Raw genomic sequence first — 27,824 nt, 5'->3', positions numbered from 1 at the left:
CCAAGAGACCACACCACCATCACCACCACTTTGACTACTGTGAAGTGGTTTATGCTGATGAAGGAATGAATAAAGGAATGGAAGAAATAAACTTGCTTTCCACTATATTAAGAACATCTGTACACCAGCACATTATTGATGTTACCTAATAATGTGGCACCTAAACAATGCGGAAAAAAGGAATAGTTCAAGAGCTTTAGGTGACCACAATTTACAGTTTACACAGAAAACTGTACCGCTGAGTGACAGTTTGTCAGACCAGCTCTCTGATCACAGAGATCATACATTTTCTTTATTTTTGATGCAAACATTAACTGAAACTTTTACCTCTACTGTATCTGTAAAATCCAGCCAGAGGTTTGATCACTACACTGTGATTATTGCACACTAGACAACTCATTTGGGTTACAATACAGCTTGGTCCTTGAATGAGGTTGAAGCTTTATCTTGGCTAATCATGGACAAGCCTCTTAACAGTGTACTCTACTTCAAAAATATATACAAAATAATAAAACAATATTTTTATTTACCATCCAACAGCTTCATATACAAAATTGCAGCAACATTAAAACAAGTTAATGGACCTAATCACTTTGGGCCATAATCAGACAACAGCTGTCGAAATGATATCACTACTCCCAAATTGTAACATCATCCTCAGATTACTGAATAGTCTTCTTACACACACTGTAAATATGATGAAAGTTTAAACTTGATACATTATTATTAATAATCATAATAAGATGAAGACTACATACTTATGACTGGTGTACAAATAAGACACTAATTTCAGTAGTCTAAAGAGTAAAAACAGGATTTCCAAAACATCCACAGAAATGTATATGTATATCTTTGTCTTTATATGTAAATATGTAAATTCTCAAATAAGGGTTAAAAAAACGAATTATTTCCTAATACAGTAAAGAACTAGACATTGTCTGAGTTTTGAGAATATTAAGAATTAGATGTTATACCCCGAAACCGTGTCTAACTTTCAAACCCTAATTAGATTAGATTCAACAGTTTTGTGTTTTAAATATATCATATGATTAGGAACAGGTATGCTATTATACAAAGCCCTTATCTTATCTCCTTAACTCATCCTCTCTGAGTCCTCACCTAGCCTATGAAATTATTCCCCATTATTCTTCTGTCTTGTTTTGTTCTGTTAACGGATCTTTTTTTTCTGTCTCTTTCTGATTGACTTCCTAATAATTTCTTTGGACTTTGTATTTCCTGTAATTTTCCTTTCCAGACTGATTGTCATAACTACATCCGGATCCTTCATAAAATGTCGAACGACACCATGTTTGTTTGTGGTACCAACGCTTTTAATCCAACCTGTGATATTATGGTGAGTAAAAATTCCTCCACATACAGTGGTGTGAAAAAGTGTTGGCCCCTTTCTGGATTTTATTTTTTTGCATGTTTGTCACACTTTAATGTTTCAGATCATTAAACAAATGTAAATATTAGTCAAAGATAACACAAGTAAACATAACATGCAGTTTTTAAATTAATGTTTTAATACTAAGGGAAATGCAAACCTACATGGCCCTGAGTGAAAAAGCTGTTAAAACATAACTGTGGTTTATCATACGTGAGATCAATTTCTCTAGCCACACCCAGGCTTGATTACTGCCACACGTGTTCGCATTCAAGAAATTACTTAAATGAAACCTGACTGACAAAGTATTGTATTTTACTGTAAAATGTCCTTGCTATGATATTGTAGACATTTGTTAACATGAGTTTCAGCCTGTGTGCATGTTTTGTTGTATTATATCACACAATGTAGACATTTCATGTAGCTGTGTTCTGTCTTCCAGTCTTATAAAGACGGCAAGCTGACTCTCGAAGGTAAACAACAAGATGGGAAAGGAAAGTGTCCATTTGATCCTTTCCTGAGATGCGCCTCTGAATTTGTCGGTAGGTGCTTCATCTCTCTTAAGGCAAACTGCTCCATGACGTAAAAGACAAAGCGAACAATGTGTAGTTAGTGATTGATTAAAAGTTCTATGTCACTTTAAGTTTTAAAGTTTTTACTATTATTATTCTTTTTCATTTCCAGTTTAGTTCATGCATTATATTATTTGTGAAGGTCAATTCTTTAGTCACAGGTGATACTTATGATATCTCATATGATATTCTGAATGCTTTAAAGGAAAGTAACCCAATGATACCATCATTATGTTTTAATAATATAATGCTGATTGTCGTTTAGATGGAAAGCTGTACTCTGCTACGTATAATAATTTCCTGGGCTTTGAACCAATTGTGATGCGCAGCTTAAATGGCACCATAAGAACTGAATACAAGACTTCATGGCTTAATGGTAAGAATGTAAATTTTATTAAGTAAGAGACTAAGATGAGTCTTCTTATATTGGATATAATTTAAAAGTCAACTTTACATCTCATACCTTTCTTTAATTCTTGGATCATGTGATTGAGTAGTTGAGAGTCACTGATTAGTTTTGTTATTTCAGAGCCCAATTTCATTGGCATAAAGCATGTAGCTGAGGGAGATGACAACCCAGAGGGGGATGATGACAAGATTTACCTTTTCTTTAATGAAAGAGCTGTGGAGTACGATGCCTACAGTAAGATGGAGGTGTCAAGGGTGGCCCGTGTTTGTAAGGTACTCTTCCTTATAAAAGGATGTTGCTGATATTACAGTACACCATTCTACATTTCTATGGTTTTATTCATCAGGACCTGGTTAAATAATAGTTGTGTGGTCCTCACCACTTCTTTGTTCAAACAAAGAACCTCAGGTGACGACAAAATATCTGGGTGGGGAAATATAAGCACACGCGTCCTACTTCCACATCAGTACTTAACAAACCAGATTTTACTAAAGAAATGCACAAGATTAACTAATCATAAAGATGAGAAACTATTATATATCAAATATTATAAGCTTTACCAGCCTGCTTTCGATGCTTTTATACATGAATAGAAAACTTTGCAACATTGTGCTCATACCCTCTGATCTCTCCTTGCTAGGGGGATGTGGGAGGACAGCGGACATTGCAGAAGAAGTGGACGTCATTTTTAAAGACTCACCTGGACTGTCCTGTCCTTCAAACCAGACTACCACTTCTCATACAGGATGTGTTCCTCTTCTGCCCAGACACCTGGAAAACCTGTATGTTCTACGGTGTCTTCACTCCTCAGGGGTGAGTAATGTTCAGTTCAAAAATGCCAGCAGAATATGTTTAAATAACTGCAGTGAATTTTTTTTACAAGTGATTTTGAACGTAATCAGGATTGTGGTTGAATACCAGACCAACAATACAGTCAAACCTTAAGGCAGAGGACTTAAACATTACCATTTTTGTTGGATTAGCCTCAGCTCAAAGGCATGTGAATATCAACATGGTTAGGTCAAATGGGAAACATAACAGGCTTTACGTTAACAATTCACTGGAATTTATAGTCAATAATTGTTTGCCATTAGAATTACACATTATGGTATTAGTTTGATTGTCACAGTGGTTTAGTGGTTAGCACCCTTGCCTCACACCTCAAATGTTTGTGGTAAGATTCTCTCCTCTGCCTTGTGTAAAGGGAATTTGCCTGTTCTCCTTGTGCTTTGGGGATATCCTCCAGGTACTCTCGTTTCCTCCTGCAGTCCAAAACATTGTAGGCTGAGGAATAGCATCTCTAAATTTTGCCCATCTCTAAATAGTATCTCTAAATGGATTGGCTCCAGGTTCCCCACAACCCTGTGTAGGGTAAGCGCTATAAACAATGGATGTATTTGCAATATGTTCTCATTATGAAGCATTTTAAATTGCACTAGCCTTTTATATCTGATTCAGACATTACATATGATTTGTTTGTCTGATTTGTTCATCCTAGTGCTGCATGTTTATGGATAGAAACAGGCACATAGAGAGAACATATGGAGAGAATCTCCACACAAATGCACAGGATCAACCTGGGGACCCTGGCAGTATGAGATGGCAATGCTGCACCACTTTGTGGTCTTTATATTGCATATACCAGTAACTTCATAATATGCATTATTATAATATGATAATTATTATTTAGCACTACACACTCATATGAAAACCTCAGTCAAATTTAATCATGCATACAGACACTACTTTATTTTTGAGTAAAATGTTTTTACTCTTATATGAAATGAATTAACTTTAGGAGGTTACATGATGCAATAAGGTGTACTCAAAAAGTACCTAAGAAAGTCAAATCCTGTAAATCAAGTTAATGCTTCTTCCTGTTTTTTCTTCCTATTTTCATATGAGTAAGGATGTGACATCCATTTAAAAAAAAATGTGTAAAAAATAATAATAATTATAGTATATTCAAACATTAATTAGACATTGTTTTATTAACCACCGACTTATGATGCTCGTTTCATAGCTGTGAACTTACTAAAAAGGACATGTCGGAGTACTCAGCAGTGTGCGCTTACAGGATACAGGACATTAGGGAAGTCTTCTCTAAAGGCAAATTCAAAACGCTACACGATGATACATCACTTAGAAAATGGGTGACATACTACGGACCTTTGCCTGACCCTCGCCCCGGAGCTGTGAGTTCAACATTTACCAACATATTTTACAACAATAATTTTTATTTGTTAGCTGATGAAAGAATAAGTGAATATAATAGACAACATTATACTGCAGCTGAATACTCAGAGGGTCTTGATTAATTTTTGACTGTAGTTCCAGGTGCAAGAAACTATGTTCCCAGTTACTATTGATGCTCTTGTTATCATTTCCTGAGTAATAACTCACATAGTGATGTGCATGGGGAATGACATTTTAATTTGTATATTTTGTCTCCAAATGCACCACCTATGCAGTAGTTATTATTTTCTTTGTGTTGCTCTCTCAATGTGTGCATGTGTGTAGTGTATTAACAGTAAAACAAGGGAGAAAGGGATTTCAAAGTCTTTGGACCTCCCTGATAAAACCCTCATGTTCATCCGAGACAACCCACTGATGGATCAGGCAGTGAAGCCTTCTGAGCAGCCCCTACTGGTGAAGAAAGGAGCTGCATTTACTTGTATAGTGGTGGCCAGCACTACTGCCCTGGATGGGAGCAGCCATCAGGTCATGTTTATTGGCACAGGTACGTAATTTATACAGACTTATGCATGTATGTGTTATAGTGTTCAATCAACTGTACAATCTTTGTAACAGCAAGCGGTTCAGTGCTGAAAGCAGTCAACTATGACGGAAAGATGGTGATAATAGAGGAGGTGCAGCTCTTTAAGCAGTCCGACCCAGTAAAGATATTGCGGCTCTCTATTTCCCTGGTAAGCCTCAGAACACATTTACATTAGATTTCCTTTCCTCCCTGAAGCTACACCAAATGTTTATAGGTTAGTTTTATCTTATTAGATTTTTTATTTATTTTTCTTTGAGTGCAGTTCCAGAAGTGAACCCTGGTCAAACTGGGAATGGTGGACTAAGGTTTGTTTCGGGGCCAGATGATGTTTAAAGTGATTTAATTCTCATCCTGTTTTAACGTTCATTGTGGCAGATATATATATATATATATATATATATATATATATATATATATATATATATATATATATATATATATATATATATATATATATATTGTAGATATTGTCAGAGTGCCTTCTGCTTGTATTGTGCAATGAAAGTGGCTCATATTACTTGTATATAAGTAAACAACTACTGTAGGACTTACCTTGCCGCAATCCTGTTAAAACAAACAAACAACAAAAAAAAAAGCCTTAAATCCCTCTAATGATAGGTAAGCTAGTTTAGCAGTTATCTCTAAGCTAATTCCAACAAACATTTTGCATTGCACCTAACTGCTACTGTTGTGTGAGTTTTATGTTTCCCAAGAGATTAAGAAATATGACTTGTTTCCAAACAAGCCTGAACTTTATTTTGCCCAGTGTGATAGCCAACAGTTTTAACCATTATTATTATAACCATTCTTTCACTCAGTTATTTTTCAGTAACTTTTCCAGCTAACAGCTGTGACTGATCAGCAAGGCACGTTCGAAGCATTCAACAATGTAATGCAAATTTGAACAGCAATATATTTGCATGTGGAAAGCCATTTATTGATGCTGATGTTTAGCCAATTTATTTAAATTCTGCTGATGTTTAGCCAATTTATTTAAATTCAGTTAGCAAATATTTGTCTTAGCTCTTGAAGTTGAAGATTTCCCTTCAACTTCAAGAGCTAAGACAAATATTTGCTTTGTAATATGTTGTTTGCAAGTTATTAGCTAGGCTGCTAATGCCTCTAATGTGTACTGTAGCTGCTCTTTTTATATTATAGTATGTAGTATATGGAGTATATGGAGCTGATGGGTACATTATGGACTTTAGCTGCTTCTGGCACAAGCAACAAACTAAAGCAAAATTTGACAGTCTATATACTTGCTCATTTTTATGACATTAGTGAAAATCAGTCAGAGACCGCTGTGTCTAAGAATCAAGGCAAGTTTTTTTTTTTTTTTAGCTCTGTGTGATTTTACACTAATTAATTGATTTATTAAGGGGGAAAATAGTTATCAATTTACTTAGGGAAATTAATAAAATGCATTTTCACTTGAGTGAATTGTTTTTATTTTTTTGATAATTTTAAAAAATATTTTAGAAATAAAATATTCCTACTGCTTTTAACACATTTTAGGGAACATGCAAATCTAACATTTTTTCCCCTTATCATTCACACTAATAAAACTTTCCTATCATGGCTATCCCAGTACCCATCTAATTTATTTAATTATTTCTACTTGTGATTCAGTTTTAGTTTGATTCTGTTATAGTTTGACCATCTTTTTAATAACTGCTGCACATATTGTTTCAGGGTCAGCTGTATGCAGGCTCAGAGGAAGCAACGGTGCAGATGCCACTTAGTACATGTGACCATTACGCTTCCTGTATGGACTGTGTGCTGGCCAGAGACCCTTACTGCGGCTGGGACCTCAGCGCTGACCGCTGCATTGCTATAAAAAACATTCATCCAGACACACACAGGTACTCAGCATATACTTCTCAGCTGCTGTAATATAGTGTTGTAAGGAAACAAGTCAAGATGTGGTGTGCTGTTGTAGGCAAACGGGCAAAAATACAATAGGTGTGATGTGACCTGAAGTTTATCTTTTAGTAATTATTAATAACTTTTAATTATTAACTTTGATTAATTATTAGATTTTTTTTTCAATTAAATAACAACACATTAACCTATTCATTCATCAGCATTTTACAGTATTATTTACCATTGGCGTGCCATGGGGTTTCAGTCAGGGCCTTCAGTAAGCATGTAAACCACATACATACTCATCTGTCACAGCTAGCGCAGCCATATGCAAATAATGCGCATATTCGGCTGCACATACAGGCGCTCAGCAACATGACAGCTGATCAACAATTAGCCTAAAACAGTATGCTAGGTAAGGGTGGGTTGAATTCAGACTAAATTTCCTTGCATGTATCAATAAATGTAATCCCCCTATGCACACTGTGTGCATAGTGTCACATTCACATCCACATGCCACAGTAGGCTACTATCAATGCAACACGAACCACTCAATAACAAAGTGCATAAGTCATTAATAATGCCTATTATCAGATGTGAGCCACAATCTGCATGATACAATACTCGTCAAATAGTAAAGCACTCACCCATCACCTTATAAATAAAATTCATGCGTCTGTCTTTTTTGAAAAAGCGTTCAATAACGTCATCGAGGAGTTGTCCTTTTTGCTTCAGCTGATTGAGCAATTCTTTCTCAATGGAGAGAGAAACCAAAGAAGACAGCCTTTATTGTCCAGTTGTGCTAAAAGTTTTTAAATGCACAACTTACAGTATATGGTGCTCGGAGTCATGGTGTTTAAGAGCTGCCTTCGTGAAGCTGTTCAGACTGTCAAAGCCAGAATAATTCCATGTCCCTTTACTCATATTAAAAAGTAAACATGACCAACAAAATAACTTGTTGATGGATGCTAGCTGATAGGCAATCATAGCGCTCATAATTGCAATCTTTAAAATGGCGCTGGGCACGTAGCTAGACCCAGAGGATGTGCTGTCAATAAATGTCAAAATTTGATTGGTGTATTTTTATGTTATTTTATTACTAATGCTTGTAACAAATCAGATGTGTTGTCCTTCAACAAAAACCTAGCAATATCTGTAGAGCTGGTCCCAGCAGTGTAAGCTGATTTTTAAGTGACTTTTTGAGAGTACTCCAGTTCAACCTTAACAAAACTAATGAATTTTACAATTTTACAGACATTACACCAATGGAAATAAATAAATAGCATACTAAAAAAACATTTAACAGTTTAATACATTTAAACTGTTTTAAATTTAATATTTTTAATATTTTTTTTATATTTTTTTAACATTTAATATTTTTTTTAAAAAATATTTTTATAGGGCATGAAAATTTCACTTAATCACCTTCTGACCAATCAGAATCAATATTCAAACGTCACTGTGGTCTAAAATATTGAATTGACTGCTCTAGAGACTCTAGACTCTGCCCTAGAGAGGGAATGTTAGATATTTTGAATTTTCAATCATGTCCATCTATTTTTGTCTCCTGCAGTGAGGTGGTTCAGAGTCTGAGAGATGGAAATGCTGCACGTTGTCCTGCAGTCAGTATGTAAACAGGTGGCCTTTTACGTCCACTGGTTCAGATTGTACAGTATTTACTGATATGTGTGGGTAAATACTGTATATGTGCAGAAATGGTTTATTCCATTGTGACTTGTCACTAAAAGCCAATAAGACTCTCAAGGTCTGTTGTTTTTGTGTTACAGAAAGTACTACGATCATTAAAACCTTCTATCCTGGTAACGAGGTCAGGTTGCTTTGCCAGCCAGGATCAAACCTGGCCCGAGTGCAGTGGAGCTTAAACAATCACACAATTCAAAACTCCAACACGTACCACATTCAGCACAACAACTTGTTGATCCTCAACGCCTTGGACAGATACGCCGGATTCTACACCTGCACCTCTGTAGAGTCCTCCAATGGTAAAGACTATGTCATCCAAACTGCTACATATGAGCTGAGGCTGGGGAACTTCATGGAGCATCCTTCAGTTCAGCTGCAAGTCCAGAAACTGCAGAACACTCTCTTGGCCCTCAAGATCCTGGTCATTATACCAACACTGATATTATTAGTTCTTGTGGTATGGAACTTCTACAAAGGGCATTTTGCTGTCCAGAGAAAGTCAAAAAAATCTGAGGAAAGTCCACAGAGTGTATCTGTCTGTCAGGAGCCACTGCAAATTGTTCAAGAAAGTTCAAGAAAAATAACATTTAAAAAAAAAAAATAATCCCCTGATATGACAAACCAGCATAATGGAGACAAATTGCTCCAGTGAAGTTTATTTTTTATTTTGCAGACACCTCAATGACGAATCCAACATAATCCAGTTTCATAGCTCAAGACACATAATCTGAACTGATTGGAGATTTAAAAACAGTTTTATTACACTTTATTATTTCATTTTATTTGTAAACTTCAGTATATGCTTAAAACCCAAAAACACTGAAACTGGTTTAAGCACAGTATATTGTTTTATACAACCAGTCATCCATGGGATGCCAGCATAATTCATATTTCCTTCATAAATCTGTATTATGGAGGAGACATTGAATGAGAATGACCACCGGTTTAGTTTTTTCTTTTTCTTTCTTTTTTAATTATTTATTGATCATTTGAGCTAGTGGTAAATGGTTTTGTGAAGGTCTCTGTGCACTAGAGCCTGTGTATGTCTTTCCAGACAGGATACACAAACACTTCTTTCAAAATCCATGTCAGATAACACATTTAGCACGTCTAGACATCTACACTGAGCTTTTGACATGTGTGCCTTTTTCAAACCTCTTGCTGTTGAAGCCTCCAGATTCAGTACTGTGTTTCCAGGGCAGTAGCCCAATGACATTTGCAGGACTTTTTTTTACCTCTCTCTTGATGTCTTCTTCTTCTTCTACTGCATATCCTATGTATTTTTTTAATTTATTCTAACATTTTGTGAGCATTTTTTACTGTAAAATAAACTGTGAATGTGTTTGTCTAATGTCTTCTGTGTACAAAACCATTATTTTCAGTCTACATGACTTCAATCAAATAAGTTAAAGTTGTTAAAAAAAGATTTGTATTGTTGTAAAATAATAGGACAAAAATCTAATCATTTGAGGAGAGTCAATTCAGTTATATAAAAATATTCAGAATTTGCTTTACTATCATTTTAATTACAGGATAACCTCATCCACATATCTTTCAAATTACTTTTGTTCCCATGAGACCTGGTGCAAAGATTATTGTTTACTCAACAATGAAATGCTTCACTGCAATGTGAAAGCATCTTAAATAACGTATGTATTCACGTAGAAGTTTATACTTAAAGACAAGATAACTGTTTATATAGATGTCTTGAGCATCAGCTTCTCATCTGTAGTGATAGCGCTTGAAATGAAACAACAGCTGAAAGATGCCTTTGGAGAACTGGCAGCAGAAGCCGTGTCGATGCGAGAACTCCCATTCATAGTTGACTGCAGGAGTACGGGACTGTAACAACACGAGTCATACTCGGCCTGGCTCTGCTGGATCAGATCCTCCTCTGTCCAAATGGACTCTACTGCTCTGCATTTCTCTCTCTCCTCACCCTCTTCTGCATCTCCTCCACCCTTCTCTGCAGAGGCTCTGGAGCTCAGCCCTGGCCTCTCATCTCACTCTTCCTGTTTGTCTTTACATTCCTCTGCCTGCTCTGACACTCAGTAGTGGCCTGTGAAGGAGAGTAAGAAGAAAAGATCATTAGGATAGATTTTTTACACTTAAAAAAAAAAAACAAACAACAACAAAAAAAACAATCATTAAAATAAAAAATGACCAAATAAATAATATAAATTATTCCATTAATGAATATAAAGAATTATACTGTAAATAAACCTACACATTATATACATACACAAATAAATAAACAGCTAAAGCGTAATTTAAATTAAGCATTATGGTTTAAAGGGCCTAACGAATCAAACAAGCCCTCATTTGAGCCAATCGGTGCTTGTATTGCAGAGATAGACGGCTGAGAACCCAATGATGTCATGACATCATTTTTGGGAACCCGTTTTTGACTGACAATTACTCCTTCCAATAGCAATGAAATGGGCCGGGACCTCTACAGCTGTTTAGCCAATAAGGAAACGATTCCAACGATATGCAGCATCCCCCCTCTCTGCTGCCTGGATCTGCGTGAAACAGCTGCGCACAAGATTATTGCGCAATCCTTGACCTTTTCACGCTCTCACAGCTCAGGGTGTCAAGTTACAAGTCTGGTGTGAAAACAGGCCTGTAACTTGACACCCTGAGCTGTGAGAGAAAAGGTCAAGGAAAAGGTCAAGGACCCAAGCCATTTTTGGGTCTTTTGACTTGAATTTTTTTTGGTGAAAGCCAAGACATGTGGCTATGACCCTCAGTTGTTATTTGGTCCTAACATGTTCCAGAGAAATAAGATTAATGAGATGTGTTTAAAAAGCATAGGTCTAAAAGAGAAAGCCAAAAAATATCAATAATAATAATATCAATAATAATGTTATTAATATATATCCCTCAAAGTTTCACATTCTAGACCATAGGCTTGGGCTGAATGTTCAGTTTTTAGACATACAATAACAATCATCATCATCATCATCATCATCATCATCATCATCATCATTATCATCATCAGCATCATCTAAGCAAATTCAACAGGTTCTCTTGGAATTTTTTGCCTAAACCCAGGTCATTATTTGCACAATAACAATAGAAAGCAGGCTATTGATTAAAAAAAAGAGAAAGATAGGAAAGACATTTAGGGTCCACAACCTCTGTCTCCTTTTCCTATCTCTGTCCCTGCTGTCTCTGTCTCTTACATGCCATCTCTCTGAACTGGAGCGTGTGCTAGAACAAGATGAACTCCTGCTCTGCCTGTGCTCTCATTTCTCCTTCCTTTGACTCTTTATTGTGTTTCTTTCTACAACGGTCATCAATCAGTGAGCCAAGTAGGCAGACTTGAGTGATTCTGTTGGTACTATTTTCACTAATTGTCAGACATAAAACAATTCATTGGAGAAGACATAAGAACTGAACATACAAAGTTGCACTATAAATGTGTTTGAACCTAATTTTAAGTGTGACAGATTTGTAAAAAAAATCTGAATGAAAGTCAGAAGTCGGGTCACTACTAACACCACCCACATATGTGTTAGTAAAATGTAGCATGGTTACTGTGTCAGGATTCCATATTTTGAATCACCCTCTATTTTCCTTTTACAGTTCAAGTCAATTCAGTTTTCTCCATATACAGTAGTGCATTTAACAGATTTACAGACAAGTGTAAAATTTAAGGTATAAAATTATCTACAGTTAGCAAGCTTAGCACAACATTGGTAAGGCCCCCCCCCCCCCCCCTTTTATAGATGATATACGGAAGTAACTGTGAGAGGAAACAACATAAAAAATGGAACCCATCCTCATCTGGGTAACACCTAATAGTGCAATTGTGTATAATTTCCTTATTTTTTAAAGAATTGTAATTGTGCAAACAGAAAAAAACATGATAGTTTTAATATGAAGGCTATTTTGTTGAAATTATCGGCCTCTCACTCTTTGTGGTAATGCAGTCTTAATGCTTTAAAAGCAATTATAGTCCTAAGTCATCATAGCCAAAGGGATTGTATTAATTACAGTCTAAGCGATCTTCATGGTTTCTCAGTGGTACCATCCACAGTAATCTCATGTATGCACAATCTGTTGTGTTTTAATCTTTACGTAATCAGAATCAGAATCAGGTTTATTGGCCAAGTGTGTTGACACACACAAGGAATTTGGTTCCAGCTGTTTGTGACTCTCAAATCCGGTCGTATGTCCCTGGGCAGTCATGGTGTTGTAGAATGTAGTGCAGTCCAATGTTGATTGTGATTGTAGTGGATCCAGCATCCATTCTGTTACAGCAAACTGTTAAAGCAGAGAAGCATACTAATCGATATTCTTTCTCCACAAAAGCCATAATGACTTTATTATGATCCTGGACTTTTTCAAAGAAGCTGCAGCTCAACTAAATTCTCTGCTTCTATTCTGAATCTGGATCTGCTATGAAAATTCCGGAATCTCCTGTCATATGTTTCTGTGTGAAAGAGCCATTACATTTTCATTTGAAGCATTTTGTCAGCAGCTGCAGCAGGTAAGTTCATCTTCAAAGTTTATACTTGTGTTAGTACAAAATAATAGCAGTGATGAAGTGTCTGATGTGTAAGTTACTGTTCAGAACAGTGTTCTCTGTGTTTCTGTACAATAGAGGGGTGTTTTTTTGTTTTGTTCTGGTGCTCCAGATATTTCTCGATATAGTTGATACACTGTATGGCTTATACTTTCCTGGCCTGCTAATACATTTATATTATGTGGAGTATTACAAAATGATTGCTTTATATTATATGGAGTATTACAAAATTATGGCTAAAATTGTGTAATTGGTTTTAAATGTGTTAAGTTTAAGTAACAGAAAATACTCAACAGTGGGCTGGTGAAGTGGATTAGTTTTGAACATCCTGAAGAATTTTTATTCCTCTTAAACCATCAATGGTTTGAATGATTTATTAATAAAAGTGCATCGTGTCATACCTTTAAGCATTTATTGACACATTCAATATTTAATGTCATCTGCTATCATTTAGATCATCTACACGTCCCGTACAATAGAGATGCGCTGATCAGCTCAAACCTCACCCGAATCTGATGCTTCAAATAAATAATCCGCCCGCCATCCACCAGCACCATAATTTTCTCTGTATAAAATCTCGATACCCGATCGTCCCATTACAATTATACAAATTTTTAGTTTTCAGCATGATGATATGGTCAATGGATGGTTCTTTATCAGCTCAGTCGGGGCAGAGCGATAAGCGCATAACATAATACACTGGATAGATGCTGCTTTTAATTGAACGTTTATTTATTTATTTATTTATTTATTTATTTATTTATTTATTTATTTATGAAACCAATGTTTGATCTTTGTTCAGATTAAGCTGCATTTAGATTATTAGCACAATAAACACAGGCTTAAGTCCCTTTAGATGGAATGTCACCGTTTCTATCAACTTGTATAGACTTTGTTTTCTATATTTATACTTCTCTATTATTACTATGCACCAACACACAAAGACAAATTCCTGTACATGTAGATAATACAGTAGCTGGAAATAAACCTCATTCTGATTCTGGAATTCCCGAACAGTCGAGTTATTTTTACAAGAACCCTGCCTGATGTCATACACTGCCCTCTTCTGGTCAAAACGTTTAATTACATTTTTTTTTTTACTTTCCAAACAGCTTTTATTTTTCAGCTTTTTCTAATGAGAAAGATTTTTGTACACAAACTATGTATTCTGTTCTTTTTTACTTGTTTATTTTTTTAAAAGACAAAGTCAGTTGACAGCCCCATTATATTTGGACCCAGCATAAGTAACTAACAATACAGTATGTCCTACTGACTCAGGATCAGAAGGAACTTTATTACCAAGTGCGCACGTTCAGCTCAGTACTTACTGGTCTCCGAGCAGCATTGCTCAATGACGTAGGATGGAACTCAACATTTACAGACAGAAAGCTTTTTGTTTTAATCACATGTTAAACGTGGACTGATCTCCGTCCCAGTCATAATATAAACACAGGCCTATACTAATAAAAACAATTCTGACTTTTATGTCTTTGTTGAATACATAAAGTGTATTTAGACACACTATAGATTTTTATCTGAACGGATGCCAAACAAAATTAGTTACTGCAAGATTATTATTTTTTTAAATGACAGTACATGCTGTATTACTCGAATTCCACATGTATTAACTACTTTTTAAGAAATTTTCCTTGTTTAAGAATGACATGTCATATGTTTTATCTGTTAATAGTTTGTTGGAATAACTGAAACAATTCAAACAAGTCAAACTATCATTCCTTCACCTTCCTGTTCTAAGAGGGAAAAAATGCATCTTGTTGTAGATAACAACAGAGCAACAGCTTTACATCTGATCATTAAAAAGAAAATTGCTAACACTGGGAAATTTGAATATTCCTAAATATTAAATACATATCTTAAACGAAGCACAATCAATAATTACAGTTTGTAAAAGAACATGTTTAAATCTGTTTATTATTGTTAGTAGTATTTAATCATGTGGAGCATCTTCCATAAAGGTCACTGTGACTTCTACTATAAAGTCTACTACAGACATGATAATATATTTAAACTTGCACGTTTGTACAATTGATAAAATCATCAACAATTGTTTTCCCTGTAGCTGCTGTTATAGACAATAAACAACACCAAGCACATTCAGGCCTGTAACAGCACTGTGTTATAAGTGTAATTAATGCAGAAATTCTGTTATGTTCTAAAGGTTCTCAAATATTGTTAAACTTCACTGCATGAGGTGCACATGCCCTGTGTTGTTAAATGTACAACATTTGCAAACATAAAAATAAACTAATGGAACTGGCATTTAATGACATGAAGCATGTGATAAATTTGCGACTCCACTGTATAATCGGTGGTCAATGCTGTTATGAGGAAGGATGTGGGTTTTGCTTCAGTTATTCTCAATGCTGCATCGATACAGATCTAAAAAAAAATGACAATTTGATCCATGACCTTTAAAATGAGATTCTGATATTATTATATTATATTTCATCTTCTTTGGAACCACTGGTATATGATATAAAGTGTCTTTTGTCTTTCATGAATATGTCTTCATAAGTTTTACTCTTTGATTTACAGTAATGTTAAGACAGGAAACTGTGACTTTGTTCTCTATAATAATGTAGAGTGTGAACTATGCTGTTCTTAATGACTTTATTGTCTTAAAATGAACAATTTTATTAACGTAGTCCAGTGTGAATGACAGATGTTTCTCAATATTTCTACAAGGTAATTGTAAGGAATGTAACTGTAAAAGGTTACAGTTGAAAATCCAGCTCATGTGCGTTATGCCGTATTTCACCCTGCTCTTCCGATGTACATCAATCGAAACATAATCTTTTATAATAAGTAAAATGTTACAATTTATTTTTCTTCATGCTGAAAAAATATATTTTTCAATATTTACAGTGTGACTGTTTGAGAGACTGAGACTGACATTGCTCTGTAGCAGAGACTTGAAGAACTTTAGGCCATGCTGTTCTTCCTTGTCCTGTCTTTTTGGGCTTCAGCTGTATTGACTTCAGGCCAGGTTTGGCCATTGAACAGCACACCACGGAAAACAGTCACTCTGAGTAAGTGAGCTGTCTTTGGTGGGTTTTTTGTTTGTTTGTTTGTTTGTTTGTTTTCTTGCTGATTTTTTTATTATTATTATTTATTTATTTATTTTTTTTCTTGAATGGATATTAGTTTGTGACTTGGCTGCACAACATTGCTGTTTAATGTTACTGTGATAAGCCTTGCAATATATTAAAAGCATGTTGATGTGTTGTAGCTGGATGGTTACAAAGTGCTGATATAAATTCTTACTTCTGTTAAAATTGCACACAGCTTAATATAAAAGATCCCCACAGTATGTAAAATAAATACATACATAAATAATAATAATAATAATCATTTTAGGGCATTGGAACATCGCAGCCTTTATAATATCAGTAATGTAAATACAAATAACACAAAGCATTATTGAGTTACTGAGGTCAAAAGTTACAGTTGTTTTAAGTCTTTCTTCTACTTCACTTCTTTGTACTTTTCTTTATTATGAGCACCAAAGATCTTATAATTACTCCAACACAGTGGACACTAAAAGCCTATTCTGCTGTTGCTAGGTAACAGAGGACATGTCTTTCAAGAGGAGGGAGTGTGGAATTACACCACCATGCTCCTGATGGAAGATGAGGGTGTGCTCATCCTGGGAGCTCGAGAGGCCATCTTTGCCCTGGACCTCAACAACATCACACACAAGAAGGCTATGGTCAGGAAAAATATTTCATTGTAATAATAATAATAATAATAATAATAATAATAATAATAATAATAATAATAATAATAATAATAATAACAATAATAATGCTTATAATAATAAAAATATGATGATGATAATAATAATAATAATAATAATAATAATAATAATAATAATAATAATTATTATTATTATTATTATTATTATTATTATTATTATTATTATTATTATTTAACATAAATGTTAAAATTCCTTGCTTTAGTAGTAAGTTTTCACTTGCACTGTACTTATTTAATTCTAGATAAGTAAAGAAATATATTCTCTTTTTTGTAGGTTAAATGGGCGGTGACTTCAGAGATGCAGCGCTATTGTATCTTCAACGGGAAAACACAGGTGAGAGGGTTTTTTTTATGTGTGACTGTTCTGTGTAAAATCAAGAGACTGTTATGTGTGTGACTCACAGGAGATCAGCAGTTTCATAAATAATCCAAGCTGCCCATCTAGTGCTAAACATCCTGCCACAACCCAAGAGACCACACCACCATCACCACCACTCTGAATATGGTGTATGATGATGAAGGAATGGAAGAAATACACAAAAGATCCAGTATATTAGGAACATCTGTACATCTGCACATTATTGATTATTGATCATTACTGATCATTGATAACAAAAACACTGAGTGAGTTACAGTTATGTGAAGACATTTTTCAGACCAGCTTTCTGATCAAGGAGATCATACTTTTTCTTTATATTTGATGCAAACATTAACTGAAACTATTGACCTGTGTCTGTAAAATCATGCCAGGGGTTGGACAACTAAACTGATTAATGCATTTTAAACAACTCAATGGATTACACAAAAGCTTGGTCCTTGGATGAATTTGAAGCTTTATCTTCAAACCCCCTAACAGTGTTGTTCTTGTAGAAACTCCAGTTTTGAGTTTAATGATGTTGATGTTGCTTTCAAGAGGAAATCAACTGGACGATGTTGTGACTGAATTCTGGCAAACAGCCAAAAATCAGAAACAAAATATTTTTATAACCAGTAAAATACTTTGTCATCTCTATTTTAAAAATGTAAAAAAAATATACAAAATAATTAAACAATGTTTTTATTTAGGCTTCATTTCTGACCTTGTCTGAGCTATCTAGTTACAAAGATAGAGTCTAACAAAACAGTAGGTCTGCCTGAAAATGAGCTTGAACGTGAACTTTATAAAGTTGATATTGATAATCAAGTTTCCTTCAAAAAGGCTTTAAACATAAAGAGAAGTGGGATAGCTTTCAGTGGAACTGAAATTAATTACTTAAACATGATTTCCTCCTTTGTTCTTTCACTTTGGTAGGAACCAGATAATAATACGATGAAGACTGTACGTACTTATGATTGGTGTACAAATAAGACACTAATTTCAGTACAGGAAAGTCTAAAGAGTAAAAATGGGTTTTCCAAAACATCCACAGAAATGTATCTGTATATCTTTGTCTTTATGTGTAAATATGTAAATTCTCAAATAAGGGTAAAAAAAATTATTTCCTAATATGAGAATATTAAGAACTAGATGTTATACCCCTAAGCCATGTCTGACTTTCAAACCCTGGTTAGGTTCAACAGATTTGTGCAGTAAATATATCATTTGATTAGGAACAGTTATGCTATTATACAAAGCCCTGATCTGCTACTCATCGTCTTTGAGTCCTCACCTAGCCTATGAAATTATTCCACATTATTCTTCTATCTTGTGTTGTTCTGTTAACAGATCTGTTTTCTGTCTCTTTCTGATTGGCTTCCTTGGACTTTGTATTACCTGTAATTTTTCCTTTCCAGACTGATTGTCATAACTACATCCGGGTCCTTCATAAAATGTCGAACGACACTATGTTCATTTGTGGTACCAACGCTTTTAATCCAACCTGTGATATTATGGTAAGTAAAAGTTCCTCACCATATTTTACTGTAAAATGTCCTTGCTATGATATTGTAGACATTTGTTAACATGAGTTTCAGCCTTTGTGCATGTTTTGTTGTATTATATCACACCATGTAGACATTTCATGTAGCTGTGTTCTGTCTTCCAGTCTTATAAAGACGGCAAGCTGACTCTCGAAGGTAAACAACAAGATGGGAAAGGAAAGTGTCCATTTGATCCTTTCCAGAGATGCGCCTCTGAATTTGTCGGTAGGTGCTTCATCTCTCTTAAGGCAAACTGCTGCATGACGTAACATGCCAAAGAGCACAATGTTTAGTTAGTGATTGATTAAAAGATTGATTTTAGTTCATGCATTATATTCTTTTCGAAGGTTAATACTTTAGTCACAGCTACTACTTATGTTAACTGTTATGATGTTCTGAATTATTTAAAGGAAAGTAACTCAATGATCCCATCATTGTGCTTTAATAATATAATTCTGATTGCCATTTAGATGGAAAGCTGTACTCTGCTACATCTTTGAATAAGTTTGACTTAGCTCCGGTTGTGATGCGAAGCTTAGATGACAGCATGCAAACTGAATTCCTGACTTCATGGCTTAATGGTAAGAATGGAAATGTTATTACACTAAGTAAGGGACTGAGATGAGTCCTCTGGTTTCATATATAAATTAAAACTCAACATTACATCTCAAAACAATCCTTCGAGATTGTGATTGAGTAGTTGAGAGTCACTGATTAGTTTTGTTATTTCAGAGCCCAATTTCATTGGCATGAAGCATGTGGCTGAGGGAGATGACAACCCAGAGGGGGATGATGACAAGATTTACCTTTTCTTTAATGAAAGAGCTGTGGAGTACGATGCCTACAGTAAGATGGAGGTGTCAAGGGTGGCCCGTGTTTGTAAGGTACTCTTCCTTATAAAAGGATGTTGCCGATATTACAGTACACCATTCTAGATTTCTATGTTTTTATTCATCAGAAATGTTGTGTGTTCCTCACAACTTCTTTGTTCAAACAAAGAACCTCAGGTGATGACAAAATACCTGGGTGGGAAAATATAAGCACATGTTTCCTATTTCTGCATCAGTACTTAACAAACCAGATGTTACTAAAGAAATGCACAAGATTAGCTAATCATCAAGATGTGAAACGATTATAAATCAAATATTTGTTTGTTTGTTTTTGCTTACATAATAAAGTCTTAAAATGAGAGATATTATCTGCTTATAGAACAATACTTTTACCAAAAAACCTTTGGTTGTATTTTATAATGTTGATTTGTAAATAAATATAATTATTGTCACTTGCTGTCATTTTCTGCAGCATTGTTCTCATACCCTCTGATCTCTCCTTGCTAGGGGGATGTAGGAGGACAGCAGATATTGCAGAAGAAGTGGACGTCATTTCTAAAGACTCACCTGGACTGTCCTGTGCTTCAAACCAGACTACCACTTCTCATACAGGATGTGTTCCTCTTCTGCCCAGACACCTGGAAAACCTGTATGTTCTACGGCGTCTTCACTCCTCAGGGGTGAGTAATGTTCAATTGAAAAATGCCAGCAGAATATGTTTAAATAACTGCAGTGAAGAAGACAATTTGTGATTTTGAATGTAATCAGGATTGTGGTTGAATATCAGACCAACAATACAGTCAAACCTTAAGGCAGAGGACTTAAACATTACCATTTTTGTTGGATTAGCCAGAGCTCAAGTGCATGCAATGATCAACATTGTTAGGTCAAATGGGAAACCTAGCAGGCTTTAGGCTAACAACTCACTGGTATTTATAGTCAATAATGGGTTGCCATTAACATCAGAAATAAACATTATGGTATTAGTTTGGATGGTACAGTGGTTTAGTGGTTAGCACACTTGCCTCACACCTGACCTCAAGTGGAGGAGTTTAAGTATCTTGGGGTCCTGTTCACGAGTGAGGGAAGGATGGAGCGGGAGATCGACAGGCGGATCGGTGTATCTTCTGCAGTGATGCGGTCGATATACAGATCTGTTGTGGTGAAGAAAGGGCTGAGCCGTAAGTTGAAGCTCTCTATTTACCAGTTGATTTACCTACCCTCACCTATGGTGATGAGCTTTGGGTCATGACCGAAAGGACAAGATCCCGGATACAGGCGGCCGAAATGAGTTTCCTCCGCAGGGTGGCTGGGCGCTCCCTTAGAGATAGGGTGAGGAGCTCAGTCACTCGGGAGGAGCTCAGAGTAGACTCGCTGCTCCTCCACATCGAGAGGAGTCAGCTGAGGTGTTCCAGGCATGTCCAACCGGGAGGAGGCCCCGGGGAAGACCTAGGACACACTGGAGGGACTATGTCTCTCGGCTGGCCTGGGAACGCCTCGGTATTCTCCCGGAAGAGCTGGAGGAAGTGTCTGGGGAGAGGGAAGTCTGGGTGTCCCTGCTTAGACTTCTGCCCCCGGGACCCGGCCCCAGATAAGCGGTAGAAAATGGATGGATGGATGGATGGATGGATGGATGGATGGATGGATGGATGGATGGATGGATGTTTTTATTTCTGTTTTTTCTTCCTATTAGCATATGAGTAAGACTGTGACATCCAGTTAAAAACAAAAAAAAAATGTAGAAATGAATTACAATGGTACCAGATTCAAACATTAATTAGACATAATTTTTAACCACTGACTTATGACACGTGTTTCATAGCTGTGATTTTACTGACAGGGAAATGCCGGAGTACTCAGCAGTGTGTGCGTACAGGATACAGGACATCAGGGATGTGTTCTCTAAAGGCCAATTCAAAGTTCTAAACAGTGATGCTTTACTTCGAAAGAGTGTGACATACGACGGGCCTCTGCCTGACCCTCGTCCCGGAGCTGTGAGTTCAACATTTACCAACATATCCTACAACAATCATTTTTACTTGTTAGCTACAGTGGTGGATAAATGACTTAATTAAGTCAGAATAATAGACAGAATTATACTGCAGCTGAATACTCAATTTTTATTGGCCATAAGGTCTTGAATAATTTTTGTCTGTAGTTCCAGATCCAAGAAACTATGGTCCCAGTTATTATTAATGCTCTTGTTATCATTTCCTGAGTAATACCTTACGTAGTGATGTGCATAGGGTTTGACATCTGAATTGGTATATTTTGTCTCCAAAAACACTATGCAGTAGTTAATCAATCGTTTTGTGTTGCTGTGTGTGTGTGTGTGTGTGTGTGTGTGTGTGTGTGTGTGTGTGTGTGTGTGTGTGTGTGTGTGTGTGTGTGTGTGTGTGTGTGTGTGTATGTGTGTGTGTGTGTGTGTGTATGTGTGTGTGTGTGTGTGTGTGTGTGTGTGTGTGTGTGTGTGTGTGTGTGTGTGTGTGTGTGTAGTGTATTAACAGTAAAATAAGGGAGAAAGGTTTTTCAAAGTCTTTGGACCTCCCTTATAAAACCCTCATGTTCATCCGAGAGCACCCACTGATGGATCAGGCAGTGAAGCCTTCTGAGCAGCCCCTACTGGTGAAGAAAGGAGCTGCATTTACTCGTATAGTGGTGACCAGCACTACTGCCCTGGATGGGAGCAGCCATCAGGTCATGTTTATTGGCACAGGTACATAAATATTTAGTGTACAGTTTACATATTTTATACAGACTTATGCATGTATGTGTTACAGTGTTCAATCAACTTTACAATCTTTGTAACAGCAAGCGGTTCGGTGCTGAAAGCAGTCAACTATGACGGAAAGATGGTGATAATAGAGGAGGTGCAGCTTTTTAAGCAGTCCGAGCCAGTAAAGATATTGCGGCTCTCCGTCACCCTGGTAAGCCTCAGAGCACATTTACATTTGATTTTTTTTCCTCACTCATGCTACACCAAAAGATTATTGTTAATTTTATTAATTTATTTGTTTTTGGGTGCAGTTCCAGAATTGAACCCTGGTCAAACTGGGAATGGTGGACTGAGCTTTGCTTCAGGGCCGATGAAGTTTAAAGTGGTTTCGTTCATTATGGCAGACAGATAGATATAGATATTGATATAGATATTATAGATATTGTCAGGTTGCCTTCTGCTTGTATTGTAAAAAGAAAGAGGCCCAAATAATGTGTACAGTACAGTATATAAGTGAGCAACTAGGACTCACCTTGTCTCAGTAATTAACAGAATATTTTCCCTAAACGTTGATCTAGTGATAGGTAAGCTAGTTTAGCAGTTATCTCGAAACTTCTTTTGTCAAACATTTTGCAGATAACTCCAAGAGATTTAGAAATATGGCTTGTGTTTCAAAACAAGCCTGACCTTTATTTTGCCCAATATAATAGCAAGTCTGCTAATGCCTGTGCTATAAAAAATGTGTAACTGCTTTTATTTTTGTATTATAATATGTAGTATATGGAGCTGGTGGGTTAGTTATTGACTTTTGTCACAAGATAAAAGTAAAGCAAAATGTTACAGTCAATACTTGCCATTAGTATTAGTGTCTTTAGTGACAATCATTCAGAGACTGCCATGTATAAGAATCAAGGAAAGGTTTTGGATTTTTTATTGGAATGTTGTGTGTGACATTACACTATTTAATTGATTTATAAAAGGGAAGAAATAGTTATCTATTTAGTTTGGGAGAATGATAAAATGCATTCTCATTGAGTGTTTTTATTCTTCTGATAATTTTACAAAATAATTTTATCCCAGTACTCATCTGATTAATTTAATTATTTCTACTTGTGATTCAGTTTTAGTTTGATTCTGTTATAGTTTGACCATCTTTTTAATAACTGCTGCACATATTGTTTCAGGGTCAGCTGTATGCAGGCTCAGAGGAAGCAATGGTGCAGATGCCGCTTAGTACATGTGACCATTACGCTTCCTGTATGGACTGTGTGCTGGCCAGAGACCCGTACTGCGGCTGGGACCTCAGTGCTGAACGCTGCATTGCTATAAAAAACATTCATCCAGATAAACACAGGTACTCAGCATATACTTCTCAGCTGCTGTAATATAGTGCTGTAAGGAAAAAAATCATGATGTGGTGTGCTGTTGTAGGAAAATGGGCAAAAAGGAACAATGGGTGTGATGTGACATGAAGTTTACCTTTTAGTAATTATTAATTACTTTTAATTGTGCACATGTGGGAATGTTAGATATATTGAATTTCCAATCATCCAGTCCATTTATTTTTTCTTCTGCAGTGAGGTGGTTCAGAGTCTGAGAGATGGAAATGCTGCACATTGCCCTGCAGTTGGTATGCAAACAGGTGGCTTTTTATGCCCAATGGTTCAGATAGTACAGTATTTACTGATAAAAGTGTCTTGTATGGGTCAATATACATGCAGCAGAAATGGTTTAGTCCATTGTGACTTGTCACTGAAAATAAATAAGTCTCTCAAGGACTGTTGTTTTTGTGTTACAGACGTACATAGTACTACGATCATTAAAACCTTCTATCCTGGTAACGAGGTCAGGTTGCTTTGCCAGCCAGGATCAAACCTGGCCCGAGGGCAGTGGAGCGTAAACAATCACACAATTCAAAACTCCAACAAGTACCACATTCATCACAACAACCTGTTGATCCTCAATGCCTCGGGCAGCGACGCCGGATTCTACACCTGCACCTCTGTAGAGTCCTCCAATGGTAACGACTATGTCATCCAAACTGCTTCATATGAGCTGAGGCTGGGGAACTTCATGGAGCGTCCTTCGGTTCAGCCGCAGGCACAGGAACAGCAGAAATGTCTCTTTTTCCTCAATATCCTGGTCATTATACCAACACTGATATTAATAGTTCTTGTGGTATGGAACTTTTACAAAGGGCATTTTGCTGTCCAGAGATGCTTGAAAAAAGCTGAGGAAAGTCCACAGAGTGTGTCTGTCTGTCAGGAGCCACTGCAAATTGTTCAAGAAAGTTCAACAGAAATAACAACAGAATAGCTGAATCCCCTGATATGACAAACCAACATAATTGAGACAAATTGCTCCAGTGAAGTTTATTTTTTATTTTGCAGACACCTCAATGACATAATCCAGTTTCATAGCTCAAACCACATAATCTGAACTGATCTGAGATTTAAAAACAGGAGATTTGAGATTTTTTTTATTACACTTTATTATTTCGTTATTTTTAGACTCTGGTATTGCTTAAAACCATAAAGCACCGAAACTGGTTTAAGCACAGTATATCGTTTGCCAATTAAAAACAAAGGCTAAAATAGATGTGAAGATGTATTGAAGATTGTATATGGTCTACTGAAGAGGATTATACAACCAGTCATCCATGGGATGCCAGCATAATTCATATTTCCTTCATAAATCTCTATTCTGGAGGAGACATTGAATGAGAATGACCATCAGTTTTGTTTTTTCTTTTTATTTTATTATTAAAATTATTTATTTGATCATTCGAGCTAGTGGTAAATGGTTTTGTGAAAGTCTCTGTGCACTAGAGCCTCTGTATGTATTTCCAAACAGGATACACAAACGCTTCTTTCAAAATACATGTCAGAAAACACGTTTAGCACGTCTAGACATCTACACTGAGCTTTTGGCATGTGTGGCATTTTTTTAAACCTCTTGCTGTTGAAGCCTCCAGATTCAGTACTGTGTTTCCAGGGCAGTAGCTCACTGAAATTTGCAGGACTTTTTTACCTCTTTCTTAATGTATTTTTTTTTATTCTAACATTTTGTGAGCATTTTTACTGTAAAATAAACTGAATGTGTTTGTGTAATGTCTTCTGTGTACAGAACCATTATTTTCAGTCTATATGACTTCAATCAAATAAGTTTAAGTTGTTAAAAAAAGATTTGTATTGTTGCAAATTATATGACGACAACCATTAAAATCTAATCATTTGAGGAGAGTCAATTCAGTTATACAAAAATATCCAGAATTTTCTTTACTATCATTTTAATTACAGGGTAACCTCATCCACATATCTTTCAAATTACTTTTGTTCCCATGAGGCCTGGTGCAGAGATTATTGTTTACTCAACAATGAAATGCTTCACTGCAAGTGAAAGCATCTTAAGTAAATCCACATATATGTTTATACTTAAAAACAAAATAACTGTTTGTACAGATGTCTTGAGCATCAGCTTCTCATCTCCTGTAGTGATAGCGCTTGAAATGAAACCACAGCTAAAAGATGCCTTTGGAGAAAATGTTTTAAACTCATGGTATCTTAAGTATGTAACCTAGTGAACCAGCATTAATGTATTCAGTGTTAGAGATTTAAGCACTTATGTACGTCGCTCTGGATAAGGGCGTCTGCCAAATGCTGTAAATGTAAATGTAAATGTAAATGTAAATGAGAACTGGCAGCAGAAGCCGTGTCGATGCGAGAACTCCCATTCATAGTTGACTGCAGGAGTACGGGACTGTAACAACACGAGTCATACTTGGCCTGGCTCTGCTGGATCAGATCCTCCTCTGTCTGCATGGACTCTACTGCTCTGCATTTCTCTTTCTCCTCACCCTCTTCTGCATCTCCTCACCTCCCTCCTCTGCAGAGGCTCTGGAGCTCAGCCCTGGCCTCTCATCTCCACTCTCTTCCTCTTTGTTTTTACTTTCCTCTGCCTGCTTTGACAATTCAGCAGCAGCCTGTGCAGGAGAGTAAGAAGAAACGGTCATGGAAAAAAAGGTAATAAAATCAATTATATCTACCATTAGGATAGATTTTTTTACACTTCTTTCGGCTTTTCTCTTCAGGGGTCACCACAGCGAATCATCTCTCTCCACCTATCCCTATCTTCTGCATCCCCAACACTTGCACCCACTAGCTTCAAATCCTCATTAATTACATCCATATACCTCCTCTTTGGCCTTCCTCTTTGCCTCCTGCCTGGCAGCTCCATGTCCAACATTCTCCTACCAATATACTCACTCTCCCTCCTCTGAACATGTCCAAACTATCTTAATCTGGCCTCCCAAACTTTGTCTCCCAAACGTCCAACATGAGCTGTCCCTCTCATGTACTTGTTCCTAATCCTATCGAACCTTGTCACTCCCAAAGAGAACCTCAACATCTTCAGTTCGGCTACCTCTAGCTCTGACTCCTGTCTCTTCAGTGACACTGTCTCTAAACCATACAGCATGGCCAGTCTCACCACTGTCCTGTACACCTTCCCCTTGATTCTCGCTGATATTTTCCTATCACACAGAACTCCTGACACCCCTCTTCACCCACTCCAACCTGCCTGCACTCGCTTCTTTACTTCTTTCCCACTCTCTCCATTACTCTGAACTGTTGACCCCAAGTACTTAAACTCCTGTACCTTCTTCACCTTTCACCCTGTAACCTTACTGTGCCAATTCCCTCCCTTTCATTCACACACATGTACTCAGTCTTACTACAACTGACTTTCATTCCTCTTCTCTCCAGTGCAATCCTCCACCTCTCCAGGTTTTCCTCCACCTGCTCCCTGCTCTCACTACAGATCACATTGTCATCTGCAAACATCATCGTCCAAGGAGACTCCTGTCTGACCTCCTCTGACAAATGGTCCATCACTATAGCAAACAGTAAGGGGCTCAGAGCCGATCCCTGATGCAGTCCCACCTCCACTTCGAACTCCTCTGTCTGACCTACGGCACACCTCACCACTGTCCTGCTCCTCTCATACATGTCCTGCACCACTCTGACATACTTCTCTGCTACTCCTGATTTCCTCATACAGTACCACAGATCTTCTCTTGGCACCCTGTCATACGCTTTCTCCAAGTCTACAAACACACAGTGCAACTCCCACTGACCATCCCTATACTTCTCCATCAACATTCTCAGAGCAAAAATTGCATATGTTGTCACAAGAGCACTTCTCTTTCATGAAGCCATACTGCTGCTCACAAATTTCCACTACCTTCCTTAACCTAGCTTCCACTACTCTTTCCCACAGCTTCATTGTATGGCTCATCAACTTTATCACCCTTATTCTTAAAGATCAGCACTAACACACTCCTTCTCCATTCCTCAGGC

General features: G+C 36.6%; 2 protein-coding genes across 9 annotated transcripts in view; both read left to right on the top strand.

Annotated features, from left to right (window-relative positions):
- LOC113636953 (semaphorin-4E-like) overlaps window positions 1-10,065 on the top strand; it is a 34,905-nt gene extending 24,840 nt beyond the window's left edge. For 3 of the 7 annotated variants that reach the window (XM_047806482.1, XM_047806480.1, XM_047806481.1), the window contains 11 exons: window positions 1,256-1,354; window positions 1,830-1,929; window positions 2,225-2,335; window positions 2,489-2,640; window positions 3,009-3,181; window positions 4,392-4,563; window positions 4,889-5,108; window positions 5,180-5,295; window positions 6,840-7,009; window positions 8,584-8,636; window positions 8,798-10,065. In XM_047806482.1, the coding sequence (XP_047662438.1) occupies window positions 1,256-1,354; window positions 1,830-1,929; window positions 2,225-2,335; window positions 2,489-2,640; window positions 3,009-3,181; window positions 4,392-4,563; window positions 4,889-5,108; window positions 5,180-5,295; window positions 6,840-7,009; window positions 8,584-8,636; window positions 8,798-9,318 (1,887 nt within the window). In that variant the 3' untranslated portion in view covers window positions 9,319-10,065. The remainder of the gene's footprint in view (window positions 1-1,255; window positions 1,355-1,829; window positions 1,930-2,224; window positions 2,336-2,488; window positions 2,641-3,008; window positions 3,182-4,391; window positions 4,564-4,888; window positions 5,109-5,179; window positions 5,296-6,839; window positions 7,010-8,583; window positions 8,637-8,797) is intronic. The other 4 variants (XM_047806479.1, XM_047806484.1, XM_047806485.1 and 1 more) reach the window with 4 other exon arrangements.
- A 2,988-nt stretch (window positions 10,066-13,053) lies between these two features.
- On the top strand, window positions 13,054-25,581 carry LOC113645211 (semaphorin-4E-like). 2 transcript variants are annotated; one of them, XM_047806486.1, is made up of 15 exons: window positions 13,054-13,209; window positions 16,132-16,295; window positions 16,830-16,975; window positions 17,297-17,356; window positions 18,796-18,894; window positions 19,047-19,146; window positions 19,392-19,502; window positions 19,654-19,805; window positions 20,259-20,431; window positions 21,592-21,745; window positions 22,248-22,467; window positions 22,563-22,678; window positions 23,652-23,821; window positions 24,045-24,109; window positions 24,266-25,581. In XM_047806486.1, exons 2-15 carry the CDS (start codon window positions 16,196-16,198, stop codon window positions 24,781-24,783), a joined length of 2,184 nt encoding a protein of 727 aa, XP_047662442.1. In that variant the 5' UTR covers window positions 13,054-13,209; window positions 16,132-16,195; the 3' UTR covers window positions 24,784-25,581. The 2 variants fall into 2 exon arrangements, with proteins under 2 accessions (XP_047662442.1, XP_047662443.1); XM_047806487.1 differs by having other exon boundaries at window positions 13,055-13,209; window positions 24,045-24,097.
- The last annotated feature ends 2,243 nt before the right edge of the window (window positions 25,582-27,824 follow it).

This window comes from Tachysurus fulvidraco, chromosome 22 (genome assembly GCF_022655615.1).
Source record: "Tachysurus fulvidraco isolate hzauxx_2018 chromosome 22, HZAU_PFXX_2.0, whole genome shotgun sequence".
In the NCBI taxonomy this organism is placed as follows: Eukaryota; Metazoa; Chordata; class Actinopteri; order Siluriformes; family Bagridae; genus Tachysurus; species Tachysurus fulvidraco.
The sequence above is the reverse complement of the archived record's forward strand: the minus strand, read 5'-3'. Positions and strand labels throughout refer to the sequence as shown.

Coding starts and splice junctions, on each gene's coding strand:
- LOC113645211 (XM_047806486.1), top strand. CDS start 16,196: ATGCTGTTCTTCCTTGTCCTGTCTTTTTGGGCTTCAGCTGTATTGACT. Junction 19,147..19,391: donor ATGCGCCTCTGAATTTGTCG/GTAGGTGCTTCA, acceptor ATTGCCATTTAG/ATGGAAAGCTGTACTCTGCT. Junction 22,679..23,651: donor TGCGGCTCTCCGTCACCCTG/GTAAGCCTCAGA, acceptor ATATTGTTTCAG/GGTCAGCTGTATGCAGGCTC.